General features: G+C 40.5%; 1 protein-coding gene and 1 long non-coding RNA gene across 11 annotated transcripts in view; both read left to right on the top strand.

Annotated features, from left to right (window-relative positions):
- The window catches only part of LOC136691772 (RNA-binding protein Musashi homolog 2), a 248,866-nt gene that overhangs the window by 121,877 nt on the left and 99,724 nt on the right, over positions 1–27,265 (top strand). For all 9 annotated transcript variants that reach the window (XM_066664589.1, XM_066664543.1, XM_066664608.1 and 6 more), the window contains exon 7: positions 12,656–12,704. In XM_066664589.1, coding sequence (XP_066520686.1) covers positions 12,656–12,704 — 49 coding nt within the window. The remainder of the gene's footprint in view (positions 1–12,655; positions 12,705–27,265) is intronic.
- On the top strand, positions 14,353–21,883 carry LOC136691812 (uncharacterized). 2 transcript variants are annotated; one of them, XR_010801905.1, is made up of 3 exons: positions 14,353–14,445; positions 21,416–21,619; positions 21,773–21,883. It is a non-coding gene; the product is annotated as an uncharacterized lncRNA (long non-coding RNA). The 2 variants fall into 2 exon arrangements; XR_010801904.1 differs by having other exon boundaries at positions 14,353–14,465.

The raw sequence follows: 27,265 nt of genomic DNA, 5'->3' as shown, positions 1-27,265 counted from the left end.
GCAGAAGCTTTGTGTTTCCTGATCGGGTTATGTCACTCCATGTGAAGGACAATGAGCTATAATCAGTTTCACTGTGCTACGGCCACTCTGTTGACAAACCCAGAGAACATGAACCTCATTATGTAAAGCAGAGCGTGGGCTTGGGCTCATGAATGGAAACAGTTGTTTTGTAATGCCTTTTTTGTTAATTATTCACGTAAAGCCCATTGAGAACTTTGAGCTCTAATTGTGCGGAGAGGGGAACAATAAGGGGGCTATGAATTCCTTAGGACAAAGTGTCTCAAGTGCCTTGATCACAGTGTGGATTTAAAGTCTCGACACACGCTTTTTATTAAATAAAAGCAGTTGATCTGTTTTTTTTTTAAAGCCTCTTTGCTGAGTGTAAACTGGTCTCAGGTTGGCTCTTAAGTAACAAGTTTGTAATGAAACCTAATCACTTAGTTTATAATTAAAAGTACATACTAAGTCTAATTAGTCTCATGAATTAATCTCTGTCATCGTCTTTACAAACACAGTACGGACTATAACCGTACTTCCACCAGCAGCTTTTATCTGGGAAAGAATAATCTTTTATGTGTGAAAAATATATATATATATGATGGTATTGAAGTTCTTCAAAAGTTTGTTTAAGCTAAATCCTCAGGTGAAATAAAAGGCCTTTTTCTCACATGAACGAACATGAAGTGACTCAAAACTGCATTCTCTGCTGATCAGGCAACTGGAGGAAAGACGCTTCAACAGCTGTTGTACAATGGGGTGATGATTACTTTAAACATCAGCTGCCATTCTGAAGAGCCATTTGCTATATTCTCTTTTATTATATGTTTGAATTGAAATGGTTAGAGATTGATTTCTCTTCTGTCCCTATATAATCAGCAGTCGTGAAGTGTAAATTGCAGCAAGTGATTCTTGTCAATTTTGCGGTAACGCTTCTGAACATGTTACTTATATGCATACGCTTGGAGCGTTTTAATTTGATATGCATTTGAACTGACCATGTTATTAAGAGGCGGTGCAGTGTGGCTTTGCAAGAATAATGTGGCATCGCAGGAAGCTATCGGTTCAGAGTTTTTCTCAAGGTTACACTACATCATTAGCAGCATATCGGCCGGCTGTCTTTGCTCCACACAATAATTAATGTCTTCAGAGCAAATGAATTCTGATTAATGTCTCCGTTTTTCCTCACAGATACGGACAGACAGTGCTACATGCCAGGATTTAGACAGGATTTCTCTCCAAAGCCCCTGTATGCGGTGTTCATATGCTATGGTGCCGATAATTAAACCTTTTAAGGGCATAAATGAGCTTATCGGGGGGCTGCCTGCAAAAAAGCCATCCTCTGTACCTAATCTCATCTGTTCCTCATCTTTAGGCTGTCACTTAAGTGAGCGGATTTACATACATTTACATCTCTGCTTGTCAGGGCGACAACAACGCTGCGGCGATGGCTCGATAACGCGTGGAGTAATCCACGGTGTGCGCGATGCCCATGGCTCTGACCAGCCTGAGGCCTGAGCGGCATAAAAAACGGCCACTCTCCTCGGCCTTGAGCTGGAGGTGTTGCATTGCGGAGGCCTCTGTGTCAGCCTTCTGCCTTTCATGTAGATGGCGGTGCTGCTGGAGCTGGGTGAATACAGATTTTCCACATGAGCGGAGAGCGCAGGCTTCCCTGCCCATGCTGTTATAGCAGAAATGACCGCTTATCAACCCCTGCGAGAACAGGGCAGTGAACCCCAGCCTCAGGCACTGTGGTGTTCTTTGTGTTTATTCGGAGATGAAGCATACTGCCCTATCTCTAAAAACAAAGCCATCACTGCTGAATAACCCCTCTATCATACAGGGTAGAGATGGTATTTTTATCTGCAGAATATGAGCTGAGTCTAAGAGGCTTTAGTCCCATATTCTCTGCCTATTATCTGCCGGTAAGAGACATTCTCTGAATCCAAAACAGCCGCTCTTAGATTACGTTTACGTTCATGTTTGTTGCTCACATTTCTAACCTCGTTGCTTACGGGCCAGAATATTTGCTCATGTGCTCTTACTCCATTTGTATTTCTGTCTATTCTGTCTTTCGTGTGAACAGTTCTTCCTGATGGGTAAAATCTTGTGAATGATGCACATGTAGCAAATAAACCAGCAGTAAAATCCTTCACTGCCAAATGTATTTATCTCAGATTTTCATGATAAAGGTAAGAACTGTGTGATTTTATGCCTTTTATCTCCGGAAACATGAACGAATACCACATATATTTCAAACATTCTGCATTGTCATTTGGTGTGATTTGAGGAGAGGTATTACATTCTTCAGGTCTTCATGGTGAAAATGTTTCTTTCAAATGGCACATTCCACGTCAAACATCCTGACAATTTTGAAAGTCCTTTGGAATGATGACAGTGATGTGTGAACGTACAGTGGAGAAAGCATCTCAATCTGCCAGAATCAGACACTTATCCATGTAACATACCATCGCTGTCCAAAGAAAAACATGTGTCTCCAAATTAGGAGAAGGAAATAATAATAAAAGAAATCCTTTGCTTACATTTAGATGGAAGTCAATGTAAAATAGGTTTTATTTTGGAGTGTTTGTTTTTCATACAGCTTAAAACGTTAATGCAATAACATCTTCTCTGTCAGTTCTCCTCTAGACCCCAACATGGTCTGAATCCAAAAAGGCCGTAACAGCTGCGGATGCTAAATGGCGTGTGTAAGGATTCTGGCCAGTGACTTGTAGCATAATGGTTAATTTAAAAAAAACAAATATTCATTAACAAATTCAATTGAGTGCAGTGATTTCTGCATGGAGGGGAATGTGATGTATGCTTTAGAGTGAGGAGAAGAATGGGTCACATTTACACTGGGGTGGACTTCTGTCTCCTCCCTCTGCTAATTAGATCCTGCTCATTCTCCTAGTTTCTAATAATAACCTCTTCCGCCATGACTTCCTCCTCTCTGCAATTCAGATAAATTTCATTCGTGACTGCTGATCGCCTTATAATGTAGAAGCGCTCTCTCTATCAGCCCTGTTTCTCTCAGCTTTCTTTTTGAGGGCACAGTGCCTATTTTTATTGTGTTGTTTTGATCTGGTGTACATTAATTGCATTGTTTTGTGCAGGGAGACGTATAGCCCAGAGCTGCGTGTTTAATCACCAGTGCTAAAAGTGAATGGAGCGTGTATTCCAGACATGGCCATGAGTGCTTATGCTGGCCAGATTGGGAGGAAATGACGCCAAAAAGAGGCTTTGATCAGAATGAGAGAGAGAGAATCACCAGATTCATCATCCTGGAGAAAAGGGAGAGGCCTGGTCAATGAGAAAAGTGGTGCAGAGGGTCATAGGCTTCAGGGTGTGGGTGGGTGTATGTTTGGCGGTTGATGGAATAGAGTGTGTTTGCTTTACCTTAGCAGTCACTTCCAATTCTGTTATGCAAATAAATGTTTCCCCTTTTCCCGCCAGCCCCACTACCAAATGAGACCTGCCTTTGAATATCCATTTCCACCTCAGCCACTGTTTGGATTTGATTGCTGCGTTTATTTGCTCTGTTTTTCCTCTGTCTCTAACAAACACACACAAGCCCATACACAAACACATATGATGAACGTCGGGGATGCGCTCGGACTCCTCTCTCATCACTAATCAAGCCATTGATCCAGTCCCAGTGCCTCACGTACCCGTCAAATACAAAGGAGGCTTCTATTTGTGCTTTTTATTCATTTCTTTTGTGCTGGTGAACAAACACATTCCATCAGTGATTCTGTCTTTACTCTTGAAAACATTTTTAAAGTTGGAATAGCTGAATAGATTCTTAATTGGAATCCTTTGATGCGCGCTCATGTCAAAAAATGTCTGTATATATCACATTTAAAAAAATCTTTAACACCTCTTGAAACGGCCTTTTAACTTACTCTCTTGTGTTCTCTGGTGGGAATTGCACCACAATGGGCAATATTTCTCACTTATTAACTCGTGTTTAGGGACCTCTCCACAAGGGGGTGCTGTTGTGTTTGGCATCAATGACACTTTGTATCATAGTTTTAGGGTTCTTTAGTAAACACTCCATATTCCATATGGATCTTGGATGGATTGATATGGTTGATAATTCCCTGTGTTTTGATGCATAAAAAATGGCATAAAATGTGACACCTGTTATGTTTCATGCAACATTTCATGTGACCCTGATTAGTAAAGGACGGATGACTTGCCCTCAGAGCCTGAAACCTCTCTGTGCCTGCTCTGTGAGGTGAACAATGCCTTCCCATGCCTGCTGTGTGAGCTAAGTGTAGAATGTTTTGGTTTGTTTTGACAGAGACAAACTTTTCTGGCACTTGTATCAAATACAAGTGATTAGAGCTCTGTTAAACTACTGTCACTCTGCATAAATTCAGCTGTAAAATCAGAGGCTCACTCTTCTTCATTTCCCCTCCCACCCCCTCTCTCTCTCCCCCTGAAAAATGCTTCCCCGTCTTACAGCATATTGATGTGTTTGTCCCCTGATAAATAATTCAAAGTGTCTGATTAAAATTTCGCACTAGTGTGTTTTGGTAGGATTCTGCTTTTGCGTGACGGCCCGTCTGTATTTGTCTGACATGAAGAGAGGGCGGGCCGCTGCGTCTCTCTCTCCAGACTGTGGGGGATTTAGCGTGAGCGGCCGTGGCAGGAGGTAGATTCCTCTCCCTGGTGGCCGAGCGAATTTAACCAAGTGTTGGATTGCCTCTTCTCCATCCATCGGCTGCATGTAAACACAATCTCCCCGCGTCTGACTGCGCTGCCGCTGCCATGTATTCCCTCCCGTCCACCCGCTGATACGTTTTGCAGTTCATAAAAAAAAAAAAATACAAAAAAAAACAGCCCAGCCGAATTTCCAATTATATTTCCCGACTTAAATGAAATCATGTTGTCAGATACAGTAACTGTGGTGAGCTGTCAGAGAGGGATGGCTGAGGGAAGTGATAGCAGAGAGCAAGGTCCTGGAAAAAAAAAATGAATGACACCTGCAACTGGCCATTTAGCTGCTCAGGTGTAATGAGATTTACTATTCCCACTTTTATTTATTCAGTCTTTCCAGTTCACCCTCAGAAGTCGATTACTCTTCTGGGTAACTGTTTACTGTGGGTCCATCTTTTTTTTAAGGCAATGTGACACCTATATTAGCCTTTCATGACAACTGACATAAATCTGCATCTACAAAGTAAACATCTAGAACTAAAACATCTAAGAAGGCTTATTCCCACCAGCCTGATTTGTCATAAAGGCTGCTTTATGTTATGTATGTTCTTGTCAGTAAAATTGACAGGTTCATGTGGGTGGCATGTAGCAAAACTAGGACTGGACAATAACACAGTGACAATATATATCGCAATATAAAATATTTCAGTACCAATGATATAATTTGTAAACACATTTGGAATGTTTCAGTATACATTATTAACAGCTTCTTTCACTGACTAATGTTCAATTTAAGCTTTAGTTTAAAAATATTAATATTGACAAAGCCAAGAGGTATGTGTTTGATGGCGATATCATGTTACTTGTTTGTTCTTGGAAGTTTTTCAGTTTTTATGCTGTTCATATTGATATCGGAATTATATCTTAAAGAAATATATTGTGATGTACATTTTGGTCATATCGTCCAGCCCTAAGCAAAAGCATTACAGATGTCTATGGGTGAACAGGGGAAAAAATGAAAATAGTAAATCGTATTGCAATTGAGCAAATAAATGGCCAGTTGCATGTGCCACTAATTTGTTTTGCTATCACTTCCCTCAGTGATCCCTCTCTGACTGCTCACTGAACCAGGACCTAAAAATGAAGTGTTAACTTGTTTGGTTACTTGATCAGTTTGCATTACAAAATAATGTATACATGGACAACTGAATTAACATTAATTGTTTAAGAACATAGTGTGCTTTTTGCTGTTAAATGACATAAATCAGTAGAACAAATTGATAATTAAATGTATTTCCTGATTGGATATACTGTATATATGTGTTAATAGTGAACTAGTTGGTAGTAGTAGGTTTGATACTCCACTTCAGCATGATCTCCCCTAGCCATTACAGATTAGTCCAAAGCAGCCAGTTTTAACTTTATTGTAAATACAGAAATATCCCAAACATATTTGCTCTTTTTAAACACAGTATGTGCCATGATTTGTTAGATGCATCAGTCAAATGGAAATATCTGTTTGCTTATACAAAACACCACAGTGCCAATTTCAAACACTAAAATAATGTACTAGTGAAGGGCCTCTCAGGGCTAATGCCTGCTTTCTGTTCATCATTTCTGAAACTGTTTTGTTGATCTAATAGATCTGTGTGAGTAACTGCTGCCTTAGTTTTTTATTTTATTTTATTTTATTTTATTTTTTATTTATTTATTTATTTTTTTATATGAGATCACTTGTTGGTGTTGTGTTGGTGTGGATGGAGTTTTATCTCATAACGGCCCTGCTGTAAGAGCTCATAAAGGCCCTGTATCTTGGAGGGGTAAATGTGCAGCCCACTGCTAATAAGACACATAAATTTCAGGCAGAGAGACCTCAGTTTCACAAACTACGTTTAAGGGCTGTTTTATCGCTGCTTGGGCAGGACCTGCCCCGTCTCTGTCCTCCATAAAAGAGGCATTATGATGAGAGCTCGCCATGGCGTCCAGTCATATGCCGAGTGTTAGACATCAGCCCAGGCGCCACTTGCTTGGTCAATTAATGGTAATGGTGTTTAATGGTGAAGTAGCTTGACCACCATAGGGGCTTTTAATGATGTTGTCTGCCTGGGCCTGTGGGGTAGGTGGGGAGTAGTCGTGCCTCCTGTATGGGGGCCCTTCTGTGTCGTCTGTCTGTCTCTCTCTCTCTCTCTCTCTCTCTCTCTCTCTCTCTCTGTGTCCATACACTCCTCTAGCTCAGCTAATTAATTCCTCACCACATCTAAATGCTTTAAGGGAGCTCAGCATGGCAGCTTGCGCAAATGGCGACTAAAGTGGCATTTCTCATCGATCTGCGTGCTGCAGGCCCTGGGCCTGCACCCCCACAGCCCCCTCACAGTGCTGGGCACCGGCACAAGAGCTAACAACTAAAGGTCAGGGCTATTTCCAATGCCTCACTATTAGCATCCTAGACATTCTGGCACCTTCCATAAACCCCTTTCACCTTCCCAACGCAGGAGTCTTTCTATGGATCCTTGTACAGGGAGATGATTTCTTTGCTTTCCAAGCATCTAATCACCCCCCCCCCCCCCCCCCCCACACACACACACACCTTTTTTTAATACATATATATTCTGCTTTTCCACCGCATCCTTTCTCTTTCTTAGTGTACAGAAAAGCAGAGCTGTTATCTGTCGGAGGTGCTTAGCCCCCTTACATACTAAAGAGAACCGTCTTTATCCTGGAAGCCATTTTCAAGCAGCAGAGAGAGGGGGCAGAGATTAGGCACTGCGTTCACCTTTGTGCCCAGTGTGTGGGGCTATATGAGTGTGCGCAAGCGTGTCCTGAAGGGCTTCTTATCCCACTATCTGATAGATGCTAGAAGGCAGAGTCCACCTCCGATGAATGGTGGCCTTTGAGAGCCCCTGAATAGAGCTCTAAAGCCACAGCGGAGGAAGAGGAGTGTGACGTTTGCTTCTGTGTACATTGACGCTGCCGAGCATAACTAATGAAGCCACTAGAGAGGGGGGAAAAGAGACTGAGCTTTATATAGGCAAAGTCTTAATAGCAGCTAGTAATGTATAAATAAACAGTATACACTTCTAGTCAAATGTTTAAACACAGCTATTTAAATGTATGCTTTAATCCTGAGCTAAAGGCTTATGATATAATGCTAGAAATGTGTGGGGAAAAAAATAGGAACAGTGAGTTAGATTCCTATATATTACTGTTCAAATGTTTGGAATAAGAATTAACGTGATGTGGATTTTAATATTTTCAAAAAAGTAACTTCTTTAATAATTATTTGGGGAACCCGGAGAACTCTGTTTGATACTTACAAGAGAAACATAACATAAAACAAGGACACAAATGTACACCCCTTGTGAAGCCACCCTTAATATGAGTAAGCCTCATTAGGAATAGATTCGTTTTTCAGGGTAACGTCTCAAATCTAGACATTAAGGGCATCAGAGTTTGTAGTTTCTGTATTAATATATATCAAGTCACATGATGTCAAATGATAATGAGCAAGGTCATAGATCTCAAATGATGTTTATATGAATACGAAGGTAATGCTATATATTTGCAGTAGCCTTTTAAGTGCTCATTTTTATCAGCCTGCATTGATCTTCCTTTTCTCATTGATTTTATTTGATTTTGTATATTTATATTTTCCTTCTTCTGGTGACGCTTTCCCAGGTGAAGTCCAGAGAACTTTTAACACCTACTCCAATAATTGATCCAGTAACTCCCGTTTTTGTATTATTTCACAGCTCTGGAAAAATAATGCACAAGTTCAGAGGCTAAATAAGGTGCACAGCAGTGCCCAAACTATTTTGTTCCAGTATGACTTGAGCTCTGTCTGTAAATGCAGGCATTTGCCTGCAGACTAGGGCTGTGTGATATGACCCAAAAACTGATATCTCGATATGCCTAAAATAAATTGCGATATATGGTATGATATTTGTGAATCATAACAAAATATAATGTCAAAGTATTTGTGTTTATGTTTAGTACCAAAAAAGAACATGCTGCATTATCTAACTGTAATGAGCAACTGTATGTCTAAGAAATAGTGATGTATATAGTATGTGTATATGTATATAGTTTTTTTTTTTTTTTTTTTTGCCCCAGATCTCGATTCAAGTCTTTTAATATTGAGTATCTCCTGATACCGAGTCCCAGTCTGATACTTAGATTTTTCTAGATAGTGCTGTTACTCACTGCACACTTCAAGTAAACTCAGTCCTCTGCTTGACACTTAATATCTCACATTAAGAAACAAACTGCCTGCATCCAAGGTGCTGCTTATTATTATTTTTTTTAACAAAGTAAAGAAATGGTGTCTTCACAATCGGTTCAAATAAATAATTGGATATTATATTTAATCTTATATATACTCTTATATTATAACCTAATTATTTAATGTGATTTTAATGTATAAAGAATACATTTGATTCTAAAATCAGTCAGTTTTAGTGTCATCACAGATGTGTTGAGGGAAAGATTAATTGTAGTTTACTAGAGACATGATGCAAAAATACGATTTTTTTTAAGCACTTACCTGTTTTCTCAGCGCCGCCACAAAACCAACAAACCCCTGTAGGTGGGACTCTGACTCCATTGGCTGCAGCACTAAATGATGGACAGCTAAGTCTGGCTGCTAATTGGCTGAATAAAAGTGACAACCAATGAGAAGCGCATTCTCTGCAGCGTGTCTCAAACAATTCATGGTCTTAACAGCGTTCTTTATTTGGAATTAAGTCCTCGTCACTGGTTTCATTTTTGTCCATTGTTTACTTACTCACCGTTATCTGAGAGTTAGACCTGAGTGCACCTGATAAATGTGCTGAGCACTGCTCGAGTTGCATACACAGACAGTGGTGTGTGTGTGTGGGACAGTCGTGTTAAATGTGCTCAAATGGTAACCTGCGTGTCCTCGGCATACTCAATATAACGTATATGGTCATTTTCAAAATTGTACAAGAATATTAAAAAAAATTACTATAGAAGGTATGGATATTTGCGCTATATTCCCCAGCTCTAGCTTGAGTCACAGTATCACGATATGGCAAAAGTCTTTTTGAGTTAAATAAAACATGGCAGAATTATCGCGAACGATTAGACAACTGCTGAATTCTAAGAAAAACAGCAAATTTCACGAAGGACTTCGGTTAATTCTGACTGAAATTAAAACTACAGGGCACCCTTGTAAAAGAGAGAATTGCAAATTGCATGAGGTGATTTGCCTATAAAAATGTGTTTTTAAGTCGGTGCATGGTTCCATGTGTTACTTTAAAGCATTTTAAAGTCTTTACTGTCTCTCTATATTGGAGAAATTAGCAATGTCCTGCTCATGAAGAGTTTTTATTTTGAAGTCTACTAAACTTAAATCCTTATTTTTAGGAAGTAAGGCAGGAGGGACTGAATAAGCTCTTTATTCTGCAGTGTGTACTCCCATGTGACCACTGTGTATATGAAAGTACATATATATGTACAGCATATACTTTAGAATGAGATGGAGAGGAAAGTTGTGCAGCTGCACGTCTTGTCATTTTTGACACTGTGCAGGAGGCAGGTAAACAGACGGAGGAGGAAATACAGTCTTTGCAGTAATATTTGTTTCCATTCAGAGTGTGGCACAATGACAGGTGACACAGTGTTGCTCTGAACCACAACCAGAGAGAGAGAAAGAGAGAGAGAAAGTGAGAGAGACAGAGAGAGAGGGAGACTGTATGTTATATGGATGGACAGTTACATATGAATCCGGCCCTGCTGCTGTCTCTTCCCATCATGCACTGGTGCAGCACCGGTCATGAATGTCTCCCCTCTCTTTAGACAAACCAGGACGTAGCTCGCCGTGGGCCTGTTACCTAGCGACCGTCACCGGGGGCAGCATCCTGGGGGAGGCCACACTTATCACAGCAGTTCTGTAAACTTCAGCTCGCTGAGCTAAGCCACCATGAGTATATCTGCCTACTCTAAGCTTAAACAGCCTTACCCATCCCTGAGTTAAAGACACAGCGTCGCAGAAAATCAGATTGACACTTTTACACTTACTACAGATGTTGTCAACGAGAGACATGTCTTGCGTTGGCTCTAAAACCTAATATAGTTACCAAAAAAAGGAATATTTTGCAAAATTATTATCTGTAATCATGGGTAAAGACTGCTAAGAGCTTGCATTTCTAGTTAGTGTCTTTAGTCGTGTAACTCCAATGCAAATCTAACGTCCCACCTACGTTAGTTATTAATGTGACAGGTTTGTTTTGAGGAGGAAGGAAAAGATTTATAAATGATTGGGATTGGCTGACACGCATAACATATAATTTAAATAAATATAACCAGTATAACCATTTTTGTCCTCGTTACTGTGACTCTAATGTTGGATTTAAATAGATTTTCTGACTTTGGTGAGACCTAGCCTTAAAACTGAGTCTATAGACGAGCTGTAACCATCCTGTGCAAACAGACTGGCATAAATCTGCATTGATGCATTAGATTCATGTGTTATTTTGCAGTGGAGACTTCAGCGTAAGAGCCAGAAAGAGTGACTCTTATTGAGTCTGATTGAGGCTGATGAGCAGCATTAAGACTGGCGGTTGCGCTGTTTGTCTTGCAGCTGATTGACGGCTCTGTAAGCAGGTGTTTCTCCGGCTTCGTCTGCTTTGGGTTGGGGACTCTCTCAGCAGGGCTGTCACTGCTGATTACATTAATAATCGAGTAATCTGCTGATTTATTTTGACAATTAATCGAGTAAAGCTTTTTAAAAACTAGATGCAACATTCTAACTGCTAACAGCATTGTTGAGAGATTGGGTATAAATATTATATGAGAATTTTAATTTTACTTAACTGAAAATGTAAAGTTCTGTATTTTTAAAAAGATGGGCATTCAAATGTTGTCAAACATTTTAAAATGTTGACTAATAATTGCAGATTAATTGAGAAGATGGATTTGAATAATTTTGTATTGGATAATAAAACTTAATATAGGCTTTATGAAGGCTTGCTCTTAAGGGAGCATTGTTGAGGGAGTTTTGTGTTGAATTGTGTAAATGCCAGCTACAAAAATCAAGGGACCCTGGCCTTGTGCTTGTTTGTATATTGGGGATATGCTGATTTTTGTGTGTGTGTGTGTGTGTGTGTGTTGGATATGGTTGATTGTGCTCTCTGGTGTGTCCTTGCAGACTGGCCTTTCTGTCAGGATCAGTAGGCCTTTCTCAGGATCAGCCCATTTCTCACCCTTGGGCTGTTTGTAGCTGTACTCCTGCTTACAAAACAAAGTGACTATGTGTATATGAGATAGGGAGTGTATTGTTTATTTAAAACACTGTTTAAAAGTCACATTTAATTAATTTAATTTCCAGTTAAACAGCTGTCAACTACAAGTTATTTATTTTTTGAAGTCAGGAACAGCTAAGTACTTGTATATATTTCAGCTTGTAGTGTGTCAACAGATTGCCTTTATTACAGCTTCCAGTCTTTCCCTGCCACATGCTTTTTTTAATATATATATATATATATATATATATATATATATATATATATATCGATTGTATTCAAGTAATTGTAAATGCATTCAGTAATGTTTCAATGTGGTCTGAACTCTTGTGATTGAAAAAAACAAAAAGAAATGATCATTTATTTGTTTCCTTTCCTCAGTAATGGCTTCATGATAGCTATGTGTTCTGTCAGACCAATAGAATTGAGTTGTCTTCTTTAAGCAGAAAGATGGGCACCTCTGTATTATTTTGTATCTGTAATAAGAACGATGATGATTGATTTCCACCTGCAGCACAAAGACGAAAGCCTAAAGTGCTGTTTATCTGAGAGTGACAGTTTTAGGGGTCTCCCAGCCTTGTACAGTTGTTAGGAGTCTACTGAAATAAAAAGAAATGAAGGGTGGTCTCTGACATTTTCAGAGGATTGGGTATGTATGTACTCTGTATGCATGATGGATTGCTCCCGTTGTTATTCATCAAATACTTTTTTTCCCTTTGTGTCTTCTCTTCTAGGTAGAGGATGCCATGCTTATGTTTGATAAAACCACAAATAGGCATAGAGGTAAGATTATTGCTGTTATATTTTTCTGTGTATGTTATTGTGTGTGTATATATGTGTGTTTGTTTATACCCTGCCTGCCATCAGCGTGTGTCTCTTTTTTTGTACTTTGGAAAAGGATTGCTGTTTGCTTCGCCTGTAAATCATGGTTCTGTTTTAAACATATTGAAGTGATTGTGTTCCACTAAGAATACTTAACACTCTACGCTACATTATGGCGTTATATCTTCAAGGACATTTAGGCCCTGAAGGTCAAGGCTAATGCGGTCCAATAAAAGCCTAGCGTTCCAACTGTAACCGATCCATCGCTTCTATTTGATTAACTCGACATTTACCTGCGGACCTACAGGAAGGAATATTTCCCAGACCCAGTACACTCATGCCTACAGGCCTCAGAGTAATATACAGTGCCTTTACTTACCACTACACTTTAGTTTATTGGCCACCCCAGATATATAGATCTGTATTTCCTATAAAGGGATGAACAAAGCACAGACTCCATGCTTTTTTTAATGCAGTTCTGGCTCAGTGGAAGAGGTGTGTGTGTGTGTGTGTGTGTGTGTGTGTGTGTGTGTGTGTGTGTGTGTGTGTGTGTGTGTGTGTGTGTGTGTGAGTGTACTTCAGGCTTTTGCTGTGACAATTTGACCATCTTTACAAGGTCGTACACTGTTACAGTATTCAGTGACTGACTCTGTAGGTTGTGTGTTCACAGATTGTTTAGGCATGTTAGCTTTGGATTGTGTGTTCTTGTCATTGACTGGTTCACTGTTTCATGGACACTCAGACTCTGACAGGGTAAGGGCATCTATAACCCTCCGTCTGTGTGTTTGTGTAGAGTGTGTGTGTGTGTGTGTGTGTGTTGAATGGTTGTAGAAATAAAGAATCGTAGGAATACTCAGAGGCTGCAGATATTCCACTCAGGACTCGTCCACATGAATTTGGATATTGTCAAAAAACTGTGTAAATAATTTTCCATGAAGATACTCAAACAGTCTGCAGTGTGAGTGCACCTTATAGTAGTAGTAGTGTTATGTGGAGTGTGAGATTTTCTACCAATTTATGTATACATAGTGTATGTCTGCATATAACATTGTGTGTGTGTGTGTGTGTTCATGTCCTTTCCCGAGGTGATGCTCACATAACTGACGCACCGTGTCACTGTTGTCGTCGTCGTTGCGACAGCCTGGTCAGACAGGTGGAAGTGTCTCTTTTTCCCTGATTAATAGCCGAGCTTTTTCAAGCGTTGTTAAAAATGAGATGCAGGTGTTGCTGTGTGATAGGCTGTATCCCCACCACCCCCCCATGCTTAAAACATTCTGCAAACATTGAGTCGTGTGAAGAAACGGCTCACTCTCAAATGTCAAGTTCAAGTTCACCTTGTAACTCTCTGCTTGAACAAAGGGAAGCGCTCCTCTGAGTGGTTTTATGACTTTTGTATGTTATTAAATAGAGATCAGAGTAGGATTTGCACAGCGTGATTTTTTTTTCTCCCTCCCCCTTTTCTATCCACAAACCCTTTCGGCAGTTCAGCTAGCTTTTGTACTCTTTGTCCAGGGTGGAAGAGTCATCCCTGTGTCCCCGAGGGGCTCCGTCTCCATGCCCACTCTTGTAAACACTCCCTCAGGACGAGGTGTCCGTATCTATGGGAACGGCAGGCATGTTTTTTCTTCTCTCTCTCTCTCTCTCTCTCACTATTTTTTTTTTTTTCCTGAAGAAGCCCTGTCCTCTGGAGATCTGGAGAGCGGTGAGAGGGGACGACTTGGGGTCAGTGTGAGTTTGAAGGGCCTGTTTAGCTGCGGCCGTTGATCGAAATGTGGAGGGAAGGAGTGTGGGAGGGGGGAAAAAAACTACTATTATTTTGTAATCCTTCAGGAGAGGAGCCGGAGCAGCAGGTCAGAAATGAGACCGGGCCGCTATTAAACGCACGGCTGGTAAACAGCGAGCGGTGGACAATGCAGGCGGAGACGAGCTATTTCCATTACAGACCCTCTTCTCCTGCTTTTCAAAGAGGAAGCCCCCCCACACGCGCACAATAGGCGGCGGACAATCGGACGCGGTTTCACTTTTTGTAACTTGGCATTTGGAAATATGTGTGATTGTCTCTTTGTTTAGCCGCGTCGGCCTCGTTAAATTCTCTCCTCTGTTAGCGCTGGCGGCTAAACGAGGTTCGCTAAGGTCACCGTTTTTAATAGCCTCTCAGCAATTACTGTATGTGGCTGGAGCCTCCAGTGAATTAACTGGCCAACTGGATTGTAATGGTGAAAGGGGGGAGGCTGAGAGAGCCATTAAAACCAGTGTTTGAAGATAACGCTCGAATGGATGTTTTTTCCTGAAGGTAAACAGAGCATTGATGAGAGAAAGCAAATAATAAGAAGTGAAAATTGGAAGAAAAGAGTTGTTCTTCCCTCCCTCTTGCGCTGTGAAAGGACACTTGTCTCATTGCTTCATTTCTGCTCTACATTTTCTTTTTTTTATTGGGAAGACGAAGGCAGTGGCTAATCCTCTGCAGTCTGTCGGTCTGTCTCTCCCTCTCTGTCTGTCTGTATGTTTGTCTGTCTGCTATGCAGCTACTCAGCACTGTCCTTCAGGCCTGAGGTGACGGGCAAGCTGAACTGCTAAAAGGCTGTTTCTCTCTCTCTCTGTCTCTCTCTCGCTCTGTGAAAGAAGAACACTGGCTCAGTCTGAATGTGAGGACGCTGGCCAAGGTCTCTCGCAGAGCGAGCGAGAATGAGAACGGCAGGCTTTGAAATGGAGCTGCTCGCTTCATTTTGCTGAGCGTTCAGAGACACTCCTGTGAGGGGCTAAAGCCAGAGGGTCGCGCTGGTGGATGAACACACACACACACACACAGGGGCTTTTGCTGAGCCGTCCACAACAGGACTTTAAATGTAAATGTGCTAAGGCCTTTCTTTTATTCCCTCATTCTCTAGATTTCTTTCTTTCTTACCTTTCTAACTCTTTCTTTCTGTCTTTCTTGCTGTCTTTCCATTCTCTGGCTCTCTCTCCCAACACTTTTAGTTCTTTCTTATTCTCAGTCTTTTTCTCTTTTTCATTCTTCTCTCACACGTACTCATGTTTTATTCTCTTTTAATCACTAAAGTTTTCCTTCCCTCTCACACACTCCTTTTCTCTTTCACCAATCCTTTCTCCTTCCAATTCGCTCTTCCCTCTTTCACTCTTTCCATTTCTCTTACACTTTTTTTAATTTCCCTGTCATTCCACTGCATCCCCCCCCCTCCCCTCCCTCCTATTTCTCTTCTTTGTTCCTAGCTGCTAGTAGAGTCTCGAGTGAATATTCTTACATCTGTGCTTCATGAAAGGAGCAGAGAAGCTGCTGCGAGGTTGATGTGTATCGGCAGCTTTTTTAAACATGTTAACAGACCTCGGCTCTGATAGGCCCGGTTTCATTCATTCGCTTCTTTTACAGCAACAAGCAGCTCCTGCCGAACTGCAAAGATGCTGTAAAAGCTGTACAAGTGAATGTGTGTGTGAAGGCCTCCTTACCGCTTTGGTGAATTCAGCGGTAGTCTCAAATAGACTTAATTTGCTCTACGAATGCTTTTCAAAGCTTTGCTTGGAATAAAAAAAAAGAGAGACTTCGGCTTTGGAAAGTTTTGTTGGCATGAAATAGTGCTAGCGTAGCATTTCCAGGATAAGATCTGTGGTCGGTTCATTAGTCTTGTAGCTAGATAACGATGGCTTTCATTGTGGTTTAATAGGCTATTCAACAGATGTACCTCGGCTGTACCACAAATGTTATTTCTGCATAGCTGACTAAAGCAGTGGTGTGTAAGGATGTGTGTATGTCTCTCTATTAGAGGTTGATATATGATATAATTTGGTCCAACATTTAGTAATGTCGTTTAATGTGTGTGTATATAATATTTCAGTAGACTATGATCAACAGCGCTCACAGAACGGTTTGTATAAATCAGAGAGCAGCAGTCGGACAGAAGCAACAGCAGCCTGTTTGTATATGAGTATACTTTTTTTTAATGCCTAATTGCTGTGTTTACAAAGTTGTACAGTATGCTTAAGATCGACACTGTGCAGTGACATACGCAGGGTTTCATCTGGCATCTAGAATCTTAATGAAATAACGTTTGGGGGTGGGGGGTAAGCGTGCTGTATGTGTTTGCGTGTGTCATTGCACTACATAATTTGACATCCTCCACAAGCCATGAGTAGATTTCTGCATCTATGAATGTTTCAGCAACAGCTAATAATGAATGATATGATGAAATCGAGTGAAAGAGTAGTGTCAGAGAAAGAGAGAGAGAGACGGAAGGAGAGAGAAAGAGAGAGGTGCAGAATTGCATTTGAAGATCAATATCAAAAGATAACTATTTTCAAGGTAAATCAGAGTGTGCACTGTGGAAAGCGACTCTTAAGTGCATACAGTGCTTTTGATCTGTGCTGACGATGAGAATCTGCTGAAAGATATCAGAATCCATTCACAAAGACAGTCATTGAGAAATCACATCAAAGAATTTCATACAGCACAGCATCAGTTTAAAATACACACGCTGTTCTTTGAATAACACTGACTCAGTTTTTTAATAAAGCTGGGCCTTCTGCAAATACTAACAGACTCAGTTTGTGTGTATATCTTGTATCTTCGCTGTCATATCACGACGTAGATTTAGCAGATATGGATTTGCCTATGTTTTTATGGATATTTATGGGAGGTTATTGGTTACAGAATTGCCAGGATTTGATAACATGACTTTTTCAGCAGTAGGATAAAAACAATATGTACTCACACCAATGTCATAACAATAATAAAGAAGAAAAAATAAAAAATAACGTAAAAGTTAAATGTGTCCAATCCTAATATTCCCTTACTATAACTCTGCTGAATTTATGTCATGGTATAGTACAACGCATTCTTAAATGATGTGCTCTTACCATGTTGGTGTGCTTCACAGATCTTCAATTACATATTGTAATCTGCGTACTTTTTGCCCCCTTCTGCCATGTTCTTCAGTGGTCAGGACAGAGGGAGGTGCACAACACCATCCACCTACCTCATGTCTCATTCACATGTAAAACAAACTCCCAACAGCTCCACACATCTTCACTTTGGTTAGCCCTCTGGTCTTTTTTCCAGCATCTTTCTATGGAATCCTTTTCTGTCTCTGTTGCTTCGTTATGTTTTATATCTTTTAGCCATAGTGTCTTCACCCCTACATGCAAGGAGGAGCAAAGTGGTGTAGTAGACAATCATGTAAGTCATCCAGTCATTTTGATCAGTCTAAGTGAAATGATTGAACAGGGATTTTACACTCCTGTGACCTATATAGAAAAGAAATGGTGTTATTTATATTGTCACAGCACTTATTTTACTGATTGCTATTGGGATATAAAGAGTACTTCCAAAAAAAAAAATACACAACAACATGGGTTTTAAGAAAAATCACATACTCCAGCTTAAAATATGATGGATTGGTGGATCATTTTTATCAAATATTTTGCTTGTATATGTCTGCTGCTTGTGACATATGTCTATAAATACATATTTCAAAAACTGTGTAAATTACTGCAGTCTGCAGTGAGGGTGCACATTATAGTAGTAGTATTATGTGTATACAGATTTCGAATAAATATTTGTTCCTTTTTAATCATGACTTTATTTACAGTTGCAGTGTTTAACTTTTTATATTTTATAATTTTTGATTTAAGAAGTCCTCTAAAGCATTTTGAGCTGCATTGATGTATGAAATGTGCATAATTATTATTACAATTGAATATAAGTCGTATGTGGAGGGTAAAATGGACGAAATTGTGGTGCAGTGGTCTCAGTTAAATATTCTACACTCTGAATATGGATTTATTACAGATTAATATTCTTTTAAACACTTATCTGTGAAAGCAGATATGACTCAGATATCACCAAGCATCTAGGATTTCTGATATCGCCTTCTGAGTATTGATAGGATTGAAAGTATGGAGGATTATAAAACATGATGGTGATGTTGGTGGTAGTGATGATGAAGAGCAGGTCTTTGTGTTGTACTCTGAGACACGGCCTGTTTGTATTGGAGGATGCGTTTGAATGCACAAAAGGAGGATGTTTTGTTGGAGGAGAGACATGGAGGCCTGTATTGTTTGGCTGTAATCTGCTTAGCTGGAATGGGCTGCTGGGGGACAAACCTATCCCTGCTACCATCGACAGCAAGGCCTGAGCCAATGTCAATGCATCACTGATAAAGCCTGTGTGTGTGTGTTGAATCTTATGGTGTTACAATCTTATTGGGGAAATGTTGTTGGCTTGCCAAAGTGTATGAAATTTGCGGTTTGCCACTTTTGTTTGTTTGTTTGTTTATTATTATTATTTTTTCTTTATCATTTTTTATGATTTTTTTAAAATCTGTAAATATTACAAATGCCTTGACCTGACTTTTTCTTCCCTGATATATTTTCCCATATCTGAATAACCCTTTCACGTTGAAGAGAATCCTTTAATCATGCTAAAGGTTCTTCAAGTGTTTCTTTACTAAGGAACTCTTGTAGAACCATCATTTTTATACAGAATGAAGAAGATCCTTTCTTTGTTGCAAAACACCTCATGATACTGGCTTATAACACACTCATTGGTGTCAGGCACTCATTCACCTCACTCACTCACATTTATAAATTGCTCCACAAGGCCTTTGTTCAGTGCTCGCATCAGTGTCACTGTATCCTTCTTAAATAACATTGTTCTAGAAGTTTATATAGTTACTCTTTTGAGTCATGTCTTGGTAGCAGTTTCCAAATGTGTGTTGGTCATGTTTGATCCCTATCATTTCATCTGGTTTTCATACGAACGATGGTCCTGATACACTGTTTATTCATCAGAATGATTCATCATGTTTACAAACGGTGTGACTTTTTTGTCTTGGATTTCAAATAGTAAAATATTCCTCTCATTAAATCCATGGCTTTTGGGTGTTTCAAGTGGTAAAGTGTCTTTACTCTGAAACGCAGTTCCTCTGTGTTTACCCTGATTACTACGTGATTATCAAATGCTCTGAACATGGAGAGATGGATGATTGAACTGAAGAGGAGGCCTAGCAGGATGAGATCAGACGGAGGGCATTTGCTGGATTTCTTTTTTGTTTTCCCCTCTCTCTCTCCCTCTCCCTTCTTTTTCTCTCTGACTTTCTCTACCTCTCTACAGCTTTCTCACTCTTGATTTCTCTCCTCTTACATCTTTTTGTGAACCTCTCTTTTGCTCCCTCCCTCTTCCTTCCTTTCTTCTCTAAGACTATCTGTCTCTCTTCTCTCACTTGATTTCTCTCCCCTTCTTACATCTTTCTGTCAATCTTCTCTCTCTCTCTTTCTCTCTCTCTCTCTCTCTCTCTCTCTCTCTCTGCTAGAGAACACTCTGCCCTTCACTCTCCAGCTCCCCCCCTCGGCAATTAGAGCTCGATTAGTCGCAGCACAACAAAACATTTGGAGTGGAGGAGGAGAGGAGGAATTGGTTGTCGTTCACTCTGGTTGACCTTGAAGGTTCTGTGAGCGTCTGTTGCCCTCCAATTTGGGTTTTGTTTTTTGTGGGTTTTATTTTCCTTGAGCCTGACATGGTACCAGTGAATTAATATTGTTAAATAGGGCACTTCTCTGATGCCTGTGCTGTATTCAACATCTGTCTATAGGCTTCCACTGGAAATGAGTCAGTGAGCTCTCTGTCTGCGTACAGGGGATTTATTGTCCTTGGTAGCTGACGGTACATTACAGATGTGGCAGATAGAGATTAGGAGTATTCACTTAATCTGTATGATTCGGTTGTGGGATGATATTCAGCGCAGATTGAAGTTTCACGGCAGGGGTCGGCACTCTTTGACCCCTGGACCCTGTGGAAACACCAGCGCTGTACACCACCATTACATCCCATGCTTCTTTCTTATTGACGTTTTAGGCCTGCGTCTCGATGAAAGTATAATGGAGTGTTTGTTTGTGGCCAGCCCCTATGAAGGACATGCTGGGAGCCATAGAGGGAGTGTCTGTGAATCAACTGCCCTTAATCTCTCCTTCTCGCCTCCCCGCAGTATCCACTTTCTGCTGACGGCGAGGCGGAAGTGTGGCAATAATGTAGCTGAGAGTGTGTAAACAATATAAGCAGTGTTGATCTGCAGAAGCTCCTTTCGAGCCCACAAAGGTTAGCTGAGTTTGCTCTGGCCTTTTCACGCTGTAATGGCAGCAATTTCCACCGGCTTCACGTACACCACGTCTCTTTGTCACAGATCCTTGAGTAAACCTAATTAGATATACCTTCACCTTTGCTGGCATGCCTTCAAAAAGGGGCCACGCCATTCTCTTACATTAGCGTTTAATATCCTCTCCCCTTGTCGGATCCTCCAGGCGATGTTGGCGATTAGCATGGAATGTCATTGAAATATCATAGCTAATCACACACGTTTTTCTTTAGCGCCTTTTTAATTGGCGATTCCACTGCGGTCGACATCGTGGTTAGGAGGAAATAATGTGTTGGGTAATCATGACAGTGTGTGCTGGGTCTGGAAGGTCCAGAGGAGAGATGTGGGGATGCTAGCCGTTATGCAGGAAGGCTCTGTTTTCTTCCACATCTGCCAGGAGCCAGACCCTGTGTCTCCACCAGCCTTTAGGCAACTTGTCCTTGAGTCACTGCCAACAACACCATGGAGAGAATCTAAAGCTCATTATCTTGGTCCGAGATATTGTTCTCTGTTATTTTTCTAATGTTATAATAGGAAGTTTCCTCAAGGTTTCCAGAAGGCTGCAGGTGTGATTCCAGAAGGCTGCAGGTGTGATGTGAGACAGTGTAGCAGTGAAGGTTAAAGGGGTCAGGACAGGGACTGGATAGAGAGGTTGGCAGGGACAACACTAAAAGGCTGGAGACTCTCACTGATTCCACCATTTGTGGAATGAAGAATCGCCCCCCAAAAAAGAGAGAGGTGAGCAAATTACAAGTCAATTAATGGGTGAAAGTGGCTCTTTAACCTTTATTTAACTTATGAGACTTATTTCAGTGACCTTTCTACTTAATCTGACAGATGCAGTATTTTAATGGCTAACCACCTCATAATGTTATTGGGCTTCCTCCTTAGATTCAATCACTGTACTAAGACCCATCGGTGACCAGGGATCATTTTGACGATTAACCATGAAAAGAAGACATTTACTGCAGAGTTGATGATTTTTTGAAGAAGAAGACCTACAGCAAAGAGAATTGGTTATGATCGAGGATTAAAAGATTGGGGGAAAAAAAAGTAAATAAATTAACCATATTACTATAATATCTCCTGCATCTCTGATTCATATTCATCCCTATGACTCCCAGAGCAACTTCCTTTTGAAATCAGATATTAGCGCAGTCTATTTAAGCTGGAATGAGCTGATAGCGATGCCCGAATGCAGTGCCGCCGAGAGAAGAACATCTGCAGGAAATGAGCGGCTAGCTCTAAATTGTCATTGTGTGGAGAATTACTGACCTTTTAAATGCTGCCGGCTCCTCCATTTGTAACCTTGCAGTGCGCTCCTCTCGGAAAGAGCAAATCCTATATGAGCCTGGCAGGGAGGAGGCAGCGCTGCGCAGCATATCAGCATTCATAGAGTCCTGAACGCTGCCTTTTCCAGAGGTTAAGCACTGCGGGGGTTTGCCACGCGTGCTCAGAAAGGAGAAACGTGTGTGATGATGCCGTCGTGTTTTATGCTCCGGATAATGTCCGCTGCATTATGCAGTCTCACTGTGCTAGTGAAGGGGAGCTGACAGATCGCTGTGTTTCATTTCATGTCAGATGGGTTTCTTTTCACGTGAGTGGATTATTATTTGGGGCTTTTTTTTCAGCCTTTTTTCCTTCCCCCTTTTTTTTTATTTAATTATTATTATTTATTTCTTTGTTTATACTTAGACTTGTCTTATAGGGCCTCATAAATCACTGCCTGACATTAGTGGGATAATAATCTCTGCATTGTTAACCTAGAGAAGTGCTTCCTTCTCAGTTAGGATCAATAACATAAGCATGCGGGAGTGTGCTCGGTTGCCTACGATTCTGCAAAAAAAAAAAAAAAATAATAATCATTTCCATTACATGACAGAAAAACAAATATAAGTTTCATAAATTTGATTTGAACTGACCTGCAGTTACTAATTATAATAACAGCAGCTGACCGCTCTTTGGTTTCATTGGAAGCTGGCAGTCAGTGAAACGCACACCATGCCTTTAGTTCCCTTCCTTCCTTTTTTTTTTTTTCCTCCATATTATTTCTTGAACAAATTAAAACCTTCACTGTGCCCTCCAGACCCTGAAGACTTGCCTCTTGTACACAGTGAGGAAAAGGGCAAACATTAGACTTGGAAATGGGCCTTTATTGGCTTGCATCTCCCTCTCCCTGCTTCTTTGACTTACTCCACTAGCGCCTCTGAGCTCCAGTCACACGCAGCGCCTGATAAATGTGTAATGCGTAATTATCATTAATTATCATTAACCAAAGAACGCAGCCCCAAGCTCAAAGACATTCGGAACAAGTGCTTGCAAAAGTGCCCCTATCTAAGAATTGTGTTGCATTTGATTTGCCTCTAAAAGCGGGTAAGAGTTGACTTTGTGTTGGGCCTGTGTCAGGTTGCATTGGTTTTCCTTCACTTTGCTTATTGTTTAACTAATTGTGAAATATGACTATTGACAGTTTGGAGGCTTCTGTGTCAGTAAAAAGGTGGCAAGAAAGGCTGGAAGTCATATTCAGGAACATGCAGCATGTTGTTGAAAATTAGTAAGCTATGTTTTGAGTTATTTTCAGTATTTGTATGTATTTGGTAAGCCTTGTTTCATTAGAGACTTTATAAAGGATGAAAAGACCAAGTTCCCTGGTTGAAATATGATTTAAAAATGTTATATATATATATATATATATATATATATATATATATATATGGATATGGATATATATATATATATATATATATGGATATGGATATATATGAATATTTTTTTAAATTAACAAAATACATATGTCAAATTTGACGCAGCAGGTAGTGTCACAGTCACACAGCTCCAGGGGCCTGGAGGTTGTGGGTTCGAGTCCCGCTCTGGGTGACTGTCTGTGAGGAGTTTGGTGTGTTCTCCCTGTGTCTGCGTGGGTTTCCTCCGGGTGCTCTGGTTTCCTCCTTTCCTTTTATGGAAATGGCAGGGAATGTTTAAATAACAACTGGAAGATGTATGTTCAGTGTTTCTTATGCAACACTGTCTTCTCTGAGCACTTCAGTCTAAGCTTTGACTCCCTCACCAGCCCTCAATAAACTTCTCAATCTCCTCAAAATATCCCTGACTGATTGACACCCCTGACCTTTTGTTCTGACCATTGGCTGAGTATAAAAGCCCTTCCCTCTGGTGATTGGCCGGCTGCTTTCTGATTGCATTTAACTGATTGGCAGGGAGTGTGATTGGCGGGTGGTTCGTGGCTGGCTCTGCAGGGGGGGTCAGCGGGGAACAGCTGCAGCACTAGGCTGAGCCCTTTGGATGTGAAATGGTTTTGATAAATAATAAAACATTGGTAATAACCAGCTGCTTTGGAGGTCACGTGACCTTCTGCCACAACCATCATGCAAATAATGACTTTATGGCGATCTGATTGGCTCATGCATTATTTAGCCCAACCCCCCTCTGTTAACGCCATGTGATAAAGGCACCAGGGATGTTCTCACTTGGGCTGCCGAATATCATTCTCTTTCATTTGTTCTGTATTCCTTTCTTTTAATTCTATCTCTTACACTGCTAGTGCCTGTGGGTATAAAAGTATTCACAGCTGCAATAATGTACACAAACAGGATTCTGTATATAGGTAATATAAGGCATATGAAATCACATCTGAGAAACAAGGCAGAATTTACAGACACATCTGTAATGTTGGACAGGTTCTCATTGATGATTTGTTTAATTTTATTGTCAAATAAATATATAAATTAAAGGAACACTATGTGATATATTTACATTAATGTTACAGCTTAAAAATAATTGTAATACAGAGAACAGAGCCTCTGTCAGCAGGGCTCAACACTGCAGAAACTGCACTGCGTATTCATTGAATGAGGATAAGGAAACCGCTCCATTTCCTTCCCCCTCCCCTTTGATTTCAATACAGGGCTGTAAAAATGAATAACACTAGGGGAGCCCCGTAAGTAAGAAACCCAAGCCTTATTTAATGTTCTTTCAATAGCTCAGGAAGTGTCCAAGAAACAGCTACAAGCAACATAGGATGAAGTGCTACTCCCAGGGAAAAGAGTCTGAGTTTATCACATGCACATGTCCTAGTCATATTTGCATAATTTATTCAAACATTTCAGTTATTCCTGGTCCAATTCCAATGTTTTACACATTTATTACCAGCAACATACAAGCAACTGTACAGACCATTAAGTAATTCTCAAATATCTCATACAATATTTGCCATTTCTATGAAGTATTTTTTACTCAACATGTCAAAATACGCTTGTCCTGGATACTTTCCTGAGTTCACACCCAGGACCGGTTCTGGGCTTGTTTGGAGGAGGTGCTCATTATCACTGGTTGGCTTTCACACAGAATGTGTGAAATCCTGTCTGAACCATGGATCGATTGTGCAGTTCCATATGAAACATTTTTACTGTTCTTTTTGGATACAAACTCTTAGGTGCTGAAGAACAGCACTTTCTTGATACATGGTGTTTCACTGTGCATCATGAAACTTAAAAAGGGAGGTGACACCCACAGTACAGGGAGCAGATAGCTTGAACACGCACATTTGAAGTGAACCGCAGACCATTGATTTCAGGAGTATCGGAGGTTGTTCTCTGGAACACCTTTTAACTGGAAATCTGCTGCCTGCTTAAATATCTTCCAATTAAACAATACCATTTTAAAGTGGTGGCAATTGGCCATTTAGCACCGTGTGTCATATGTAGCAGCAGAATTGATATACAGCACGAGTGCATTCACCCGTGTCACAGTGCTTCAACAATCAGCCAGAATCCATAAAAATCCATTGGTCAATAGCTGGCTGTTGTAGTTGTGTACCCCTTTCGAGAGTAGATTATAGTGTGATGTATTGTCTTCCATGTAAAGAGACTAGGTGATGTATATAGAGTAAGAGGAGGACTGAGGCAGTAGCCCAGTCTGAAGGTTTTAAGGTAGATCTCAGACTTCATTTTCAAAACCCGAATTGCCTTTTGTTGGATACGGAGTTGCTTACTGTATTGTAATAAATGGGCTTTGCTGTTGAATGAAAGGAATTCAAACAGAGGCCTGCCTTTAGAACTGTAGTCAGTTGAAAATGGCCCCTACTCTAGTATGGATTCTTCTATTGCAGTTTATTCTCGAGGTGTGTCTACCACTTCACCACATCGATTCCTCTCCCTTTCAACACAGCAAAGTGTGTGTGTGTTCAGCACATTATTTTACAGTAACATTAAAAAAAAATTTTCCCGGAACCAAATGATCAGTGCACTTGTCCTTTAATGAAATGTCTCCTCCTATACCTGTGATCATTTTACCCCTTCTACAAGGGATCATCTAACATAGTACACACACACACACACTCACACAGAGAGAAAGAAAAAGAGAAAGAGAGACAGACACACAGCTCTTTGATTCTTTCCTGAGAAACGAGTAAAGAGCGAGGGAATTGGATCAGTGCCTTATTTGCTTTGAGAGCAATGCTGTAAGTGGAGTCCACACACACACACACACACACATTTACACATATACTCACACATTGGTGGGATAAGCACTGATGTTGCTGTCACTCTTATGGGAGCGTACTGCCACCATCTTTCAGGCCCTCTAATGGAAGCTTTCATGTCTTTGCCCCCCATTTTGTTCAAGCAAAAATGATGAACAAATGAGTCATACTTTGCAACTATGTATGTCTTACATGTTTTTGCATTTCAGGAATGCTTTTCCAGAGGACTGTGAATGTATTATTAGTTGTCCTTTGGTATAGTGTGGTGTAGTTGCCTGGATAAAGAATCAAACCTCAGTCAGCTACCTGCACTCTCCTAGGCCAGTATGACCATATGTTGTTAATATTTAAATATTTAATTACATTATGCTTTCCTGAGAATATTCTGCATAACATCGGTCATTCTAGAACTCCAAATAACTAACAAGCATCATAAACCGGTTTAGACCAGTTATAGAGTTTGCAATTAAACGCAATGTCAACGAATTTGGCGAGCCACTGTCCTCTGTGGTTTGTTTATATTCAGAAGCTCCTCCTCTTTTAAGGTGGAACAGTATGTTTGAGGGGAATAAAGCGACTGTTGTTTGTATGTTGGCTGAAGTTTAACTTGTCTGTAAGATTTATTGACCTTATCACAAAAACTTTTTGTAACTCAAGTTGTTTAGTTTTGTAGCACATTCGGTCTATGTTTGCTTTTATTCAGTTAGCGATCTTCTCAGTTTATTGTCATTTTCACCATAATTCAACTGAAACAGCAAAATCTGTTAGTATTACCGACTTATGGAGCAGCAATAGAGCAATATCCTCATCTCTGTTCATGCATTACAAGGTTTCAAAGTCTCTTCTTTGTCCAGTCATCTTCAGAAGCCTTGTTCTGCAGTGAGCAG

Source organism: Hoplias malabaricus, chromosome 1 (genome assembly GCF_029633855.1).
Source record: "Hoplias malabaricus isolate fHopMal1 chromosome 1, fHopMal1.hap1, whole genome shotgun sequence".
In the NCBI taxonomy this organism is placed as follows: domain Eukaryota; kingdom Metazoa; phylum Chordata; class Actinopteri; order Characiformes; family Erythrinidae; genus Hoplias; species Hoplias malabaricus.
Note: the sequence above shows the minus strand (reverse complement) of the source record. Positions and strands in the feature narration are given on the sequence as shown.